This window comes from Thyridium curvatum (genome assembly GCF_004353045.1).
Source record: "Thyridium curvatum strain D216 chromosome Unknown NODE_3_length_876553_cov_77.224826, whole genome shotgun sequence".
NCBI lineage: Eukaryota > Fungi > Ascomycota > Sordariomycetes > Thyridiales > Thyridiaceae > Thyridium > Thyridium curvatum.
In genome coordinates this window covers 242,799-258,475 of record NW_022156758.1, presented here as the reverse complement: position 1 = coordinate 258,475, position 15,677 = coordinate 242,799, and the positions used below count along the sequence as shown (strand labels likewise).

Here is a 15,677-nt window from a genome sequence, read left to right as displayed (position 1 = left end):
TGGCGTTCATGAAGATATTGAATTTGAGGTCGAGCATGAGCAGTGTTTCCTACTGTTCCGCGAATGATGTTGAGAGGCATAACTTCGCGGTGGTCAACCGTCTGTCTAGCTCAACATCTCGGATGGAAGGCTGTTCGGGAGCAGATGTCACCTAGTTAGTGGATTGCATTCCACAGCCCCATTTCCCTGACTACTGCATCCAGAATTGAGGCTTTTGGTACCCGGATCATAGCGTACTTTCGAGACTAGCGGCGGTCAAGCAGTCTCGCCCAGTGGCTTGTGCTTAGTGCGTAGATCATCTCCGCTCGTTGTCACGATTAGAATTATTTCTCCTTGCTTGCTATCTTGCTATTTGGACAATCTTATCTGGGCGATCGAGAAAGGACGACAAGGCTCGATAGAAGGTACACAGGTGCACAGTATGTGAGCTGGATTGTATTGTTTCTTCGGCCCGGTATCGGCACCTGGTTGTCCATGCTTGTACCGGGCTAATACACTCTGGAGCTAGTCGAGTTTCGCGGTCATGCAACTTTCACGCCTGCCTGGTGGACTTTGCAACCTCGTCCATGCTCCAAGAGGAGATCATGAACGAGCCTCCGCCTCCATCCTCTTCTTCTCGGGCTCGCCCTCGACCACAGCCACACCATGCATCCCCTTATACCCAGAAACATCCGCGGGCTTCCATCCCCCTTTCTCCAGCAGTGACGGGTCTTCGAGCCTAAAGACCTCGACCTTGAGAGGGCGGCAGCACTTCTCCATCTCCTTCTCGCTGTCAGCTCCGAAACCCCAGAGCGAAAGATCACCGCCGGGACAAGTGCCTGTCATCGTCCCCATTAGCCCCTATTATGCAGACCCACTGAATATTCTCGTTCCGGACTTACTCAACGCCATAAGCAGGTCCTGCTCTGCGAGAAACTCGATGTAGTCCCCCTTCTCCGCCGGGCAGGGGCTCATGTAGTACCTCCCCTTCTCGTCCAGCCCCGTCACCTGGAACAGGTTGATCACGTCGTGCACGTCGCTCTCGAGCAGGCCGAACCTGGACACGGCGCGCACGAGGTTCGAGTGGCAGTGGAAGTCGTACCCGTTGCCGCCGAGCACCTGCGCGATGTAAGGGTCGCACCGCGTGCCCAGCAGGTCGTGCGCGCGGCCGCCGCGCTCGTCCTGGCCGTACCAGCGCAGTGTGTCGGCGATAATGGTGGCCAGGGGGCGCATGTAGGGTAGGCAGGACCAGAGGCGGTCGTGCGTCGAGACGTGCGAGGCGTAGAGCTGCCGCGTGCGGCTGGCCCAGAAGCGCTCGCGCGGGTTGTGCGCGTTCCAGATGTTCAGGTCGCCTACATCGTTCCTCATATTCGCCCATGCTCAGTCGGGGTCGGTTACACGGAGCGAGCTGGGTCTCAAGGCATGTGCGGGGATCACTGAGTGTTTTCGGCTTTGCTTACCGACTTGCGGCCCCTCGGGGGTGCTGATGCGCACGATGGACCCGGCGGGCGCCTTCCATGCTCTGCCGGACCGGATCGGCAGTGTGAATTCTTCTATGAGCACGCGAGGTGCCTGCTGAGCCCTGTCGTAAAGGGCGGTGTCGACGGTCAGCGGAGATCCGGCTTTCGGCAGGTAGGCCGGCACCGGCGCGGGCACGGGCTTGCGCGCCCGCAGGCGCTCTGCTGCTGACTGGTTGGCTGAGGGTGACATTGCCGATGGTGTTTTATCCGTTGAATGACTCTTTCATGAGATTTGAGGATTGCCAGATGTGACTGAAACTCGTTTTATCTCGACAACTGATCCGCGCGTGTCGCGTCCCCGGTTATCGTCGGGGTGGGTGATTGCCCTAGCACCCACACCACTACGTCACTTAGGAAAACACATCCTGGACGAGGCCCCGATATGTGGAGGTCTATCGGTTATCAATCTGAGAAATTAGGTAGCTCGTGCCATCAGCGTTTCCGAAGTCTATCCCGCCCTACCTATCATCAGTTCCATAGTCGGGGATCTCGTCCTTTGCCGAAGTTGAGAACTCCGCAACGCCGCCAAGTCCGCTAGTCAAGTCCGCCAGCAACCCAACACATTGAAGAGACACAAAGGAAGGCTCATTTGCGAGTGTTGTGCATCAAAGTCGTACCCTTTGTCTGCAGTTCAGGTCACTTTTTCGGAGTAAGAATGTCCCGTCCATGTAGAATATATGTTTCGAGCAATTCAATTCGGCACAAAGAGCCATGTCCCAATGTTAGACATTTTCAACGAACACCAAAACACCGCCGCGCACCAACGCAGCGGAGAAGAACGGCCAAATAATTGAACCGCAAACCTTCGAGACAAAATGATCGGACAATGTCTTCAGTCCGGAATCCTGTGCATTTGCTAAGCAGGGTCCGGCAACTCCGAATACCAGCTCTATAAATAAAAGGGAAAGCTCCTCTGTTCGAGTCACTGGCCCAAATCACACAACATTAACGGAAGACAAAACTTCCAATTCACCCTCTCTCATTAAACAAGCCTTCACAGCACCCCAGCAATGGCGTCAAAAAATCCCACCAAAGTTCATCACGAGCTTGTGCCCGCTCCCGAGCCCAAGACTGAGCTTGGACGGTACAGGATCCTAGCCAAATCCGCGAGCATCCCCGTCTCACCTCTATGCCTAGGTGGCATGAGTCTAGGGACTGCTCATAGCGAGTTTATGGGCTCTGTAGACCAGGAGCAGGCGTACAAGATCCTTGATGCCTTCGTGGATGCTGGTGGCAACTTCATCGACACCGCCAGCAACTATCAAGACGAAGAGTCGGAGAAGCTCATCGGTAGCTGGATGGAGGCCCGCGGCAACCGCGACCTCGTCGTCCTGGCCACGAAGTTCAGTAGCAACTACCGCGCCTGGGAGCTCGGCAAGGGTCGGACCGTCATGTACAATGGCAACCACCGCAAGTCCATGTTCCTGTCCGTGGACGCCTCGCTCAGGAAGCTCAGGACCACCTATATCGACCTCCTCTACGTCCACTGGTGGGACTGGCTCACCTCGGTCGAGGAGCTCATGGACGGCCTGCACGTCCTCGTCGAGCAGGGCAAGGTCCTCTACCTCGGCGCGTCCGACATGCCGGCCTGGTTCGTCGCCGCGGCCAACACGTACGCCCGCGAGCGCGGCAAGACGCCCTTCTCGGTCTACCAGGGCCGGTGGAACGTCATGAGGCGCGACTTTGAGCGCGAGATCATCAACATGGCCAACCACTTTGGCATGAGCCTCGTGCCCTGGGATGTGGTCGGCGGCGGCCGCCTGCAGTCGCGCGCGCAGCTCGAGGCCAAGGACCGCGCTGGCGAAGGGCTACGGTCCTTCTGGGCGGCGGGCCAGACTGAGACCGAGCGGAAGGCCAGCGAGGTCCTCGAGAAGGTTGCCGCCGAGGTGGGCGCCGAGAGTGTCCAGCAGGTCGCGCTGGCATACGTGCGGCATAAGGCGCGGCACGTCATCCCCATCGTGGGCGGGCGCAAGGTGGAGCACCTGGAGCAGAACATCGCGGCGCTCAAGATCAAGTTGACAGAGGAGCAGATCAAGACCATTGAGAGCTTCCAGGACTTTGATGTTGGGTTTCCCATCGACTTGATGGGCGATGACCCGCTTGAGACGGGCAAGACACCTTGGGGATTGGCTCTGACGGCGCATTATGACTTTGCGGTTCGGAGATAGGCTCTGGGTGTGGCTTGCAGCCTAAGATGCCGTTTCATTCTTGGATAGCCATTTTTGCATACATAGTCACGTAGTGGAGAGATGCCGTTGGGAGTAGTTTCCAGATCAATACTGGCTGTGTTTTATCAATATCACAGTACAGCACAGTGCAATGAACGAGTAGTTGAATTCCTCAAAAGCAGTAAATACCAAATGTCCAAAGATCGTCTCACTTCCGTAATCTATCCATCAACTCTCGTAGAAGTTTCTTGGTCTCCAGGTTTTGTTCTCCCTTCTCCCACTTCAACTCATCCGATTTTGGGAGGTAATCCCATAGTTGAGGGACCTTGTTTGCCTCTGATCCTCTGGCGAGCTCGGTAAATACTTGAATCATATTATTCGGCCATCGAAGATCATCCACTTCCTTCACGTCCTGAGCTCTGCCGAGGGACTTCGCCAATCCGCCCAGAACAAGCGGAGCACGGACTTTAGGTCTGTCAGTTAGTCGATCACAATACAAGAGCAACCCAGCTAAGCCAGCCGCGAGAGCCGTCGATACAGAGCTTCCCGCCAAGCCCATCTGCGATCGAGACCAGAATCCGGATTCTGATATTGGCTGCATAGCGTCACCAGGCAGGAAGAAACGGCTGTTAGCCTCCGAGACCCATGAAAGCTTATGGCCAGCACTATCGCAAGCTCCAATCTTGATGCAGCTTGGATGCTTTCCGGGATAAGTGTTGTCCTTTGCGGTTGAACCTTCATCAATGGATGCGCAGAACATGACTATGTTGTCATCGCTTGCTCTTTTGAGCGCTGCATCCAGCAATGGTAGGTTTCCGTCTGTGCGGATCGACCAGCTCATGGAAATGATGTCGACTCCCTGGTCCACTGCCCACCCAATCGCCTGTGGTTTAGGTCAGCCATGCCAAATGTCAAGCATACGGGGGCTCGTGTAGTTCTACCTCTGTAGCAGACTCAGCCGTGAATGAACGACGGCCATCTTGCGTTCGGAGGACCTCCAGCTGCGCGATATATAGCCGGACTGGGGGTAGCACCTCGCAGATCAGCGCCGCCATAAGTGTGCCGTGCGCCCCTGATGGCACATAGTAGGCGCCCCGGCGGCCTGATAGCTCGCCAAGCTGGTAAAACGAATCTCCGAGCTGTATTCTCCCTGAGAAGATGTCCAGAGTCGTGTCGATGCCGTCGTCTATGATGGCGATCTTGATATCTGGCACTGGAGACGCTGGGCAGACATCGGATCGGAGGAAACTGGCGAAGCTTTTCAGAGGCCTCATCCAAGTCGAATCGCTGCCGAGAAGAATGGTTAGTATTGCAATATGTACAACCTGAATATCGACGTCTGAGAATCGATATAGACGTGTGGACACGAACGTTGATTTATCTGCCACCCTATTCGTAAAGATGGCGTCACGGTCTTCATCAAGCTTGTGAGGGGACCATGTGAATTTGATGTCAGGTTTCTGCTCGAGCAGCCGTTCCCCAAAAGTCTTCATGTTCTTTTTAAGTCTCTCAGGTCGTTCAAGTCCCTTTGACTTGCCGTCAGTCCAGATCCAGCCTCGTCGATGGGTTAAAAAATAGTTACCTCTTGGACAAAGACGTGTATCTTTTTGAGCTGTAAGACAAAAGATCAGCATCAAAATTTCCACAGAGCCGCCCTAGGTCCAATTTTACTCACCATTTGCAGCTTGGCCAAACCTGCCGAACTGGACCATCCTAAGAGAACGGCGTTGTTGCCCGACGAGTACAGTGTCGCATCCTGGAGGTTTGGAGCAGCAGATTCCAGAACGTCAGAACAAAGATCGAACTTATACCAGTTCCACGAGCGAATGTCGAGGCCGCGCACACAAGTCTCAATCGCTTCGTCCGAGTGAGACGGTTCTTGATTGTCTACCACTGTTACTTTCAAAACCTTTGTGACATGGCACGTACGGAGCCACTTGAATATGGTGCACATGTCTTGTAGGCCATTTCCTTTGCTGGTATGATTGTTAGCGGCATTGATGAACCAATGGCTCGAGGGGCCTCACCGTTTGGTGGCTTGGCTGTACTCGGTATTGCCAACATCGCCGTCATGGACGCCCTCTACTTCTACCGACAAGCGTGGCAGAGCGACATATTTTAGCATTCCCTCAAAACGCAAAACCTTCCGGAGGCCTTTCAGAAATTCTGAGTCGATAGTGGAATGTGGAAGACCCGAAAGGTCGAACTCAAGAACTCGTTCTGGGGAAGGTCAGTAAAGAGTGTTACGCAGGCATAAAAGAGCGAATGATTATTCCGGCTAGCTTACCCTTTCCGACCTTGTACAATGCTGTCATTGCGTCTTTGCGGTAGAAGTGTTCGATGATATAAGTGCGCATGTCGGACAGAATAATGTCACTCTCTATTGTCTTGTGGCGCAATTTCTCTTTCTCGACAGGATTTAACTTAGACGACTTTGTTGCCTGTCTCATCAGCTCGGTAAGGCGTGCCTGGAATGGCGTTTCCTCCTCCGCGTCTCTACACTCAACCAAGACACGGCGGTTTGCGTTAATAAGCTTTATGACGACTCTGCGGAGATCAAACTTCTTTCCAGCCTTTAACAGGTCCAGATTTTTCTTTGGTATCTCAACATCACCCGCCTTTGGTTGAAGAGGGCGATCTCCGGTCAAAACCCGTCGAGGTGCCTTGAAGTTGGGTGGAATATTGGAACCAATTGCTGAAGTGACCTGGGCTGTGCTTTGGATGTTCGAGAGTTGGTTGGGTTGATTCACGGGAGACTGAGTCCCGCCCTGTTTGTGTTCTTTTGCGATCTTGACGACAGAGCTCACTGGAGCAGATTGCGAAACCAGATCCTCAAACACCTTGTCGTTGGTGCTATTCAGATCCAAGCTAACTGCAATATGGAGCGCTGTCATGCCCTCAAATTCTCCGTTAGTGACCGCCCCTGTGAAGTAGTGCTCGCACCCTGGTCGGGCAGAAGGCAACTCGTCATCTCTGGAGTCATCAGGATGCCTTGTAGAATCATTGCAGTCTCCAGGCTTGTCAAAGCTTTTAAGTGCCCTGTTGATAATCTCTTCTGTGAACGGACTTCTGTGCATGATTGCGTAATGGAGACATGTCTCTTTGTCCTTTGTCTCAAGGTCGAGGAGGTCTTTGATATCGGCAACCATCTCCAAAACTAGCCCAACAAACTCATGGTTGGACCCGGCAATTGCATAATGAAGCGGAGTCAGTCTTCCTTGGCCTCCTCTGCATCTCAACAATTGCCTGTGGTGATCAATGGCCCAGCGAACAAAAGCTTCGTACCCGCTCAGTCCAGACAGTTGAGCCACAAGATGCAGCACACCGTGGTCTACTTGCTGCCAGGATTGGAGATCGGCTGTGTCGTCGGGCTGTTGATTCAGGTGTACTTCATGCTTCTCCTCAAAGCTTTTGCAGGCAGCTGGATCACTGAAATCGATGTTTTTGGCATCTTGACGGGCATCTTCAGGTGTGGTCTTTGCCGCCAGTGTCTGGCCTTTGCGATCTTTCAAGTCTTTTCTGGCCATCGCAACGAGCCACACAAGAACAATCGGTCAATGCGAGAGAATAGATTACCACGAAAGAGAGTTCTTTTGAGATAATCCAGATTTGCTCCTTTTCTTTCCTTCATTGGAGCACAGTCGGGATGTGGTTGAGAGCCAGGTGATGGCAAGATGACCAAGAAGTATCAAAAATGCACCATTGACTTCGCTCGTAGGGCGGGGGGGTGTTTGTTCCTCTCAGGTTAGCAGAACGAAGGTTCCAGTGACATGCTGAGTAAAGTGGCAGGTCTGATTTCAGGGTCGCATGCATGGCCCGTGAGGGTGGAGGAGCGGAAATTCCTATTCGTGGATCATGCAATGTCCCAATTTCAATGCAGCCACTATCACTAGCTGGGCCAGCTATTCTTAGGTAGAACGGGATCAATTGACACAGCTTTGGCACAATGCAGAGGATTGGCAGGACGAACACGAAAGGAAAGGTTCCTGATCAGCAAGTGTCTCGTCTATATAGCCGATCAAGCTTTTGAGACTTAAATTATGCTATCTCAACTACCTATGATCCCGATTCCAACAGGTTCAGCAACAAGGGTTCCCAGCAGCCCGCGCCCATGAAGTCATAATGGACGAGATTACACTTGATCTTCGGCCTGAGGGGGGTGAAAACGCTTTCCACTTACCAAATCTACCAGGGGAAGAATTTCGCCAGGTATTCGTGGAAACACCAAATGAGGCCTCCCCCTTGAGCATGAAAATCAAGCTCACCGAGGTGCACCATGGCACCATGCATGTGCCATGCGACCCAGAGGATGAACTATACCAGGCCACGCTCTTGGTATTCGAATTTCGTTTCGAGAGCCGCCTACAAAAACGCCGGTACCAGTCTGCGATGGTGACGCTGGAATTCTTCGACAAAGGGAGAATGGCTCAACAAGATCCTGTGGTCTCAATGGTGGCGCCGAACGGTATGCACTGGTTGAATAAGACGGAGTACAACAAGGCCACCAAGTATGGCTCAGCAGCTGGACTCAAGGCCGGAAACGACATTGCTGGTATCAGCGCGGATACCCACTGGGAGGTCGAGTACACTAAGCCACACAAGTTCAAAGCAACGCTCTCAGGGAAGCCGACCCTCAGTGAACACAAATACGGAGAAGAGAATGCTGCGAGGTGGAGCATGGAAGAGAACAAGGGCGAGAAAGATGGTATTCCATCATTTCTACAAGCCGCTGTTCTGCTCAAACGAAAGCAAAATAGGCCGTTCATCGCTAAAGTCCGAGTCCGAAGCGAAGTTGACATCGCTTCAGCTGGGCGCCGCTCCCTGCCAGTCACTACCGATAAGGACAAGATCATCGACGATGTTACGTTCAATCCAGGTAAAGTGCAACTGTCAAACAACAGCGCCACAGGATTGCAGAAGAACCAGCTTAGCGAGATGGAGAAGCTTCCAATCAAGACCTACTTCCGGTTGAGCCTTTCCGAGCAAGACATACTCACGCCTGCTCTGTCTGCGGACACACCGGCAACCGACATGACCGAGAAATCCAATTTGATGGCCTCGAAATCGCCTGATTCGCTGGAAATGCCGCCGCTTCCTGCCCTTGAAGCACTCAAGAACCCTCAAGCCAATGCCACGAAAGCGGTATTAACCTCGAGCTCCACAAGCCCAACGACTGCCCAGCCTCCGCATCCTTCAGCGACCGCTTCGACTTCTCCACTACTACAGAGTCACATACCAGAATTCAATGTCAAGTCGGTCATTGGTGGAACGACAGGCCTTGACGCAGAAACCTTGGTAACCGCAATGGGGGCGGCACGAGCGGCGAAGGAGGCAGCAGAGGCAGCAGGGGAGGCAGCGGCACGAGCGGCAGACGCAGCAACAAAGGCAGCTGAAGCAGTAGTGAAAGCTACAGAGGCAGTCAAGGCTGCAGTGGCTACTGTAGTGGCATTGTCAGCATCGGCAAGGACATCCTAACAGGGCTAGATCTGCACCTCTGAACCCTTCTATTTTAGTTGTTCAGCTAGCCTGGTTGCATCTTGCCCTGAGAGATTGAGCAGGAAGGAGCCAGCTCGTTATTTCCTGTTAAATAAGCCAATGAAATTGGTAGTTTTCTGCACATATGGACTTGCTTGCACATTGTGGCGTGCTGCAATGCAACCTCGGGTCTCATTCATGCGATTGGGGGCCGCCGTAACTGATTGGAGCGTCTAGCATATCCCCACACCATCTCTATGAGATGAGGCAGGGAGAACGTGCCTGATATCGACTTGTGCACCTGAGGCCGTTCATACGCCTGGCAAAGGGCCTCTCGTCGAGACAGGCACCGACCGCTCAAGTGACAAACAACCTCCTGGAGCAGTTCAACGCTGCCTTCAACATTGCGAAACATTGCGCAGCAATATCAGCAATCACACCCAAAAGCAAATAAAGAATGGCGCAGTGAGCTAACCTCCACTACCGGTCCTAGAACCATATTGGAATCTCTTTGCTGACTGGATGCGTGTGTTGGCAATAGGCTTGTGCTTGTCAACGGGATCGATGATTGGCATGGGAATGAGCATTTGCAGAAAACAGAGCAGGTCCTTGCCAGTCGGTTCCGCCAGGTCGTTGAGAAGGACAACATAAAGGTCATCGACTCAATTGACCGGGATGGCTTCATCGATGAGGGCTCCATGCGAGAGAAGGCTATGGCTATCCTTGAGCACTTGGAGTTATCTGCCAGGTTTTCCAACCCTGTACGAGAAACTTCATTTGCCCAGATCTGATCTTATCCTCCAACTGTGTGCGCTAATTGAGATCAGGATAACATCGTTCCCATAATCTTCATCGCACACAACACAGGAGCGACACTGGTCAAACAGGCAAGTGGAAACTTCGAGATACAGTCGAAAGCCTGAACTAACCACAAGTTGCGCTATTCGATCAAGGCTCTAATTCTTGCGGCGGAAGATCATCGCTATCAGTGGATCGTTCTATCATCCGTGGCGCTCGTACGTGTTCGCGCTGAACCCATGATATGGCCATCCTCGTCTGATAATGAGATCTTTAGTATTTCGTCGAGTCACCGGGCAACACGGGACCTGGAGACTGGGAGAAGTTTCTGCTGCAGTTGATGGCCAACGGCAGATTACCCACCTCGAACCTCCCGACCATGATAGGCACATTGCCGGTTGTACTATCACGTATCGAGGCTCAGTTCATGGCCATCTCGCAAGCTTTTGATATCAAGACAAGCAACCCCGAAGACCAGGCCAATCAGGTATTTGTAAGTCTCACCGTTGCCTAACATTCGTGATGGATCAACGGGCTGAGATGCACAATTTGCTGTCGGTCACTAGACTGGATCGGAAGATCCTTGGAACTTTGCGAATGACGTTTCTCGAATGGAAGATGTATTCCTTTCCGGCAGGGCTGCACTTCGCACACAATCCGTCCGTAAGTGTTTTATCACGCTATTGGCATGTGACAACCTGGTTTGCTAATGCCAGGTTGGATCAGGCTTGGACTCTGGATATCAGAAGTTCCTAGGTCTTCTCTCTCGCCCGGATGCCTCTGTATGCCGGCTGGAGAGCGCTTGGGTGCATCCACAAGCCGCCCATTGGCTAGAAAAGAACATAACTTATAGGTCTTGGATGGACAGCAAAGAATCGACCATGCTTGAAGTTACTGGTCCACCTGGATCTGGAAAGACTCGCATGTCGACCGATGTCTTACAGTCTCTAGTCGCTCAGAATCATAACACAAAGACCATAATCCTGAGCTTCGGATTCTACAGCTGGGATGTTCGACGAAATTCAGAGAGGAGTCTGATCTCCTCTTTACTTCGCCAACTACTGACTCTGCGATCCGGATTCTTCAACCGTGGCAAGCATACTATCGATGCTATATCTGGCATGTCTGCTGTCTCATGCAAACAACTGTGGGATTTATTTCGCTCCCTCCTGGCAATTCCGCAGCACTCCCCGGTATTTATCATCGTCAATGCGGTGGACCAGTGCCAGCAGCTTGTTACAGCGAAACTGGCGGACCTTGTTCGCACAAAACGGATCAAAGTGCCACTGAAGTTATTTACGACAAGTTCGACACCGCTGGGTTGTCCTGATGACAATTTCTATTATAGACTCATGACTGACTGTGACGATTGTAAAGAAGCTATTCGGATAGTGGTCGACACTAGAGTTGATAAGTTACTCAAGAAGCGTCAAGTGTGGAGAGAATCGAGAGATATCATCATCTCGAAGCTATGCACCGGTAACTTTACGTATCTCGACACCATGATGAGTCTTGATGCCCTCGAAACCAACAAAATTCCCTCGACAAGGGAAGGACTAGATCAACAACTCATGTCTCCACTCCTCGGTGTCGACAGAGTTTTTAGCATGATGCTCCATGGTCTGGAGAACAACTGGCCGGTCAAAATTGCACTTAATTGGATCTACCATTCCTTGCGGCCTATGAACGTCTCCGAGCTCGCTGTGGCAATGGTTCTTAGTGCGGACCTGATACCCGGGAGTGAGACAGCGGACCTTACATTCGACTTCCTAGTGGATAAGGTCTCTTGGGACCTGATGAGGGATATGGGTGACGATTTCGGATCTACCGTTAGAGTTGCGAACGACAGAGTCTTCCTGGTCCACAACCAACTTCGGCAAAGCATAGTGGCACACGGAGACATCCTCATTCCTGACTTCCATAAGGAAATAACTCGACACTGCATAATGTATCTCCGCATATGCTCCGCTTATGGATCCGAGTCACAGCTGCATCATGACCGGCTGAAACACACACATGTGAGGATAGCAGCAGCTCTTCTCGACTACGCGCAGCTATACTGGCCAGAGCATTATTTGTCTGAAAACCCCGATGTTGGCTTAGACAACGAAGTTCTGGAGCTTTTGCGGTCTGGAGGACAGGCACTGGAATCCTTGTCAAACGCTTGTGTACGAGCATATGGTTGGAAGACTGGTCTGTTGAACGGGCCACTCTTGTTAGCGACACAGTTTCAAATGGGCCGGGTCGTGCGCAATATCCTCCAGAAGAATGCACAAGAGGATACATCCCAGGCCAACGATGCCTTATCAATCGCTGCTAGCACTGGGAATGTCGAAATCCTCAAACAGCTCCGGAACACTGCCACCCAAGCATCATTACTCCCTTCCATACGCAGTGCCGCAGAGTATGGACGCACCAACGCTATCCAGGCCCTAACAGAGATGCTCACAGAGTCGGAACAAGATGACTTGAAGTCAGACTCAAAGGCTGATGACTCGGTTCTTCTTGCGGCTGCAAATTGCCAGACCGAGGCCATAGAGGTATTGCTGGCTCTTGGACATGGAGTCGAGGCTCTAGATCATCAAGGGGACACAGCACTCCATCTTTCAGCTCACTTTGGCGACTTGCCTACACTAGTTTCAGTCCATAAGCACCGAGAGGCATACTTTATATCAGCAGTGGAAACCACTAATCACGACGAATGGACTCCACTTCACATTGCCTGCATGCAGGGCTCTGTGGACACTTTCGACTTCCTTCTCAGAGCCTGGCCAACAGATGCAGCAGGAAAGCATGATCTCGAGATGGGGACTGGAACAAGAACTCTGCTGCAGTTGGCTGCCGAACATGGTCATGTGGAAATTGTCAGGACGCTGGCTCAGGCCGACGCCAAGCTTTCGGGAATGGACATATCCCCCATCGAGTTGGCTGCTTTGAACGGACATCTAGACGCCGTTTGCTACATTTCCTCTCAGCTGGAGTTGCAAGTCAAGAATGATGTCTTGACCAGTGAGCAGAGGGAAGCCGAGTTGAGGTCGGCTTTGAGGAATGCCATCGAGAACGGCCACTCCAAGGTCGTAGAATACCTTATGACCCAGAAAGCTTCAGACTCCGAATCTGAGGTGTATCTGGACTGGGCCGTGGACTACGGACAACTCAACATCTTAAAGATGCTTGTCGACGCCGGGATACCAATCGAAACTGACGATGGGTCCTATAACTCGCTCTTGGATCGGGCCATTCGCGATGACAAAGCTGATATGGTGAGGTATTTAGTGAACCAAGGGTTGACTTCTCAATGGGACGGTACGGAGAGCTCTATTCATTATGCGGCTCGCCGTGGCCACGAAACATGCCTACGAGAGGTTCTGCGTGATGCCACCGAAGAACAGGTTCTCCGGAAGAATGATGAGGCCAATACTGCCCTCGAAGTCGCTACCGAAAGTTGTGAATTGTACACTTTCAAGGAACTCATTGCCTGGAAAGATGGCCGAATACTGGGGGACTCGGAAGGACGTCCGGCAAGGACAATCATCTCAGTCATAGAAAGTGACGGTAGGGCTGAAGACAAGGCCAATTTTATCCGATTTCTCTTGGACAATGGTTGGCGCACTGGGCCTGAAGATGATAGCAAGCTCGTTCCGTTATGCATTGCCGCTAAGCAAGGCGACAAGGGAATAGTTCAGCTACTGCTCGAGCGTGGGGCTTGTCCCAACGACAAGGACGAGTCAGACAGTACAGCGCTGCATCTTGCCGCGGAGAAAGGCGCAGTGGAAATCATCAGCCTTCTCAGGAGTTTCGGAGCTGACCCCAATCAAGCTAGAAGAGGGAAAGAGACGGCGGTCCATATCGCCTCCAAGAGCTGTGAGGATGACACCTTGGGCGCGATTCTAGGTTTGAACGAAGATTCAGAGAGACCGCAGAGACCGCCAATCAAGGCTGATCTCGATCTAACAGCCGCTGGAGGATGGACAGCGCTTCACTACGCCAGCGCAACTTCGAGTGTGACCAGGATGCTCTTGGAAGTTTCCCCGCGCCCGCAGGTGAATGTCCGGCTGGAGAACTCTCTAGTCACCCCGCTCATGCTAGCCGTACAGCAGCGGTGCAGCGATGTTGCTTATCTCCTGTTGGAGGCAGGGGCAGACCCCAATCTGTATGGAGGCACGTTTCACTCCCCACTACAAGCAGCAGCCGTGCAGGGCGATTTAGACCTGACTACCAGACTTCTTGTTGCTGGTGGTGATCCCAATACCAAGGGAGGTCCATTTGGCTCGCCTCTCTATGCTGCCGTGTGGTACGGACACACAGGGCTAGTTCAGCTGCTTTTGGCAGAGAAAGATGACATCCAAGTCGGCCAAATACCGTTCAGGACGCCACTCGACGGCTCCATGAACACTGTGTTGCACGCAGCTGCACAGTTCGGCTCACCCACAATGATAGAGCTATTGCTCAAGGCTGGCGAGAATATTGAACTGCCGGACGGCTGTGGGAGAAGCGCTCTATATTGCGCAGCAATGGGCTCTCCCAAAGCTTACGGAATTGAACCCATTGACAACTTTAACGCCATCCTTGGGCAGCTGCCAATAGATAAAAGACAGCCCCGTCTTGCGGAAGCAATACCAGCAGCGCTCAAGGCCAGGGCTGAGGAAATCTTCAAGGCAATCTTCGAGAACAAAGGTGTTGATGTCAACGTTCCTGACAGAAGTGGTTGGACAGCCCTGGATCTAGCCAAGTGCTACAGCTTGGCGAATGAGATGGAAACACTGGAAAAGCATGGAGCCACGACAGGCCCTCATAAACGGAACCCCACTAGGCTATCTCCCTTTGACAAAGGACCAAATGTGAACCTGTCCGAGGATGGCCTGGAGGCATGGATCCAAGGTATGGCAGCGCCCCCAACGCCCCTAATACAACCCCTGTTTAAGGACCGAAGAACGTATTACTAATTAAGTTCGGGTGCTATTCACAGTTCTTGAAGTCTTTCGGTTTATCTCCTATGCTCAGGCATCAGTCCGCGCTGATCATTGCATACCGATGGATGGAGGTCTATTCTACTTCGAGGTCGAGGTTCTTGAATGTCCAGCCAACTGGTAAGAGCATAGCAGCCTCTCATACCCCAGGCCGTGTCACTCAAAGGTTGATGATTAATTCCCACTAGTGCTATCGCAGTTGGGCTACTACAAGAGAGTCACAATCTGGATGAAATGGCAGGGTGGCAATCCGGCGGCATAGGTTATCACAGCGATGATGGCAATTTCTACGAAGACGACGACCGCCAGGGAAGCGGCCCGGAATACGATATTGGCGATACTGTCGGCGTAGCCTATGACCCCGGTCAGAAAATGGTTCGATTTGCCCTCAATGGAAATGCAGTTGGTAAGTCATTACCCGCCTCGAAGCGTGTCGCCTAGGGCGAATAATATGACTTACAAGGGTACGCTAACCTCGAGTATTGTCAAAATTGAAGGCAATGTGGTGAAGGACATTGCTGGCCAAATGTATCCGGCTGTGTCAATCCAGCTCAGTCAGTTTGGCCAGTCCGGTAAGCTTGTCAGGGGAAAAGTCAGGATAATAATGAAGGGAGACCACGGTGACTTGTCGATGTTCAAGTTCAAACCAGGACCGGACACATTTGTGACAGCCAGCGATGATATCGTAGAGGAATAGCCTCTTTTAAGTTGTGTTTTCTTCAGTGGTTTCATTGGTAGGAAGAGGACAGTTAAGTCGCATCGCATCA

General features: G+C 52.3%; 4 protein-coding genes across 4 annotated transcripts; 2 read left to right on the top strand and 2 right to left on the bottom strand.

Moving 5' to 3' along the window:
- Window positions 1–582: 582 nt before the first annotated feature.
- On the bottom strand, window positions 583–1,689 carry E0L32_000772 (uncharacterized protein; the record flags this gene model as incomplete). Its single annotated transcript, XM_031142498.1, has 3 exons — window positions 583–818; window positions 882–1,331; window positions 1,440–1,689. The coding sequence occupies 3 exons, from the start codon at window positions 1,687–1,689 to the stop codon at window positions 583–585; spliced, it is 936 nt and encodes a 311-aa protein (XP_030994306.1).
- Window positions 1,690–2,509: 820 nt separating this feature from the next.
- E0L32_000771 (uncharacterized protein) lies at window positions 2,510–3,667 on the top strand (the record flags this gene model as incomplete). The annotated part of the gene is made up of 1 exon (XM_031142487.1): window positions 2,510–3,667. One exon carries the CDS (start codon window positions 2,510–2,512, stop codon window positions 3,665–3,667), a length of 1,158 nt encoding a protein of 385 aa, XP_030994305.1.
- Window positions 3,668–3,875: 208 nt separating this feature from the next.
- E0L32_000770 (uncharacterized protein) lies at window positions 3,876–7,194 on the bottom strand (the record flags this gene model as incomplete). Its single annotated transcript, XM_031142476.1, has 7 exons — window positions 3,876–4,550; window positions 4,609–5,193; window positions 5,250–5,279; window positions 5,343–5,545; window positions 5,597–5,643; window positions 5,695–5,887; window positions 5,955–7,194. The coding sequence occupies 7 exons, from the start codon at window positions 7,192–7,194 to the stop codon at window positions 3,876–3,878; spliced, it is 2,973 nt and encodes a 990-aa protein (XP_030994304.1).
- Window positions 7,195–7,789: 595 nt separating this feature from the next.
- Window positions 7,790–15,351, top strand: E0L32_000769 (uncharacterized protein; the record flags this gene model as incomplete). Its single annotated transcript, XM_031142465.1, has 8 exons — window positions 7,790–9,117; window positions 9,684–9,903; window positions 10,078–10,158; window positions 10,218–10,433; window positions 10,507–10,603; window positions 10,667–14,821; window positions 14,910–15,030; window positions 15,099–15,351. 8 exons carry the CDS (start codon window positions 7,790–7,792, stop codon window positions 15,349–15,351), a joined length of 6,471 nt encoding a protein of 2,156 aa, XP_030994303.1.
- Window positions 15,352–15,677: the final 326 nt, after the last annotated feature.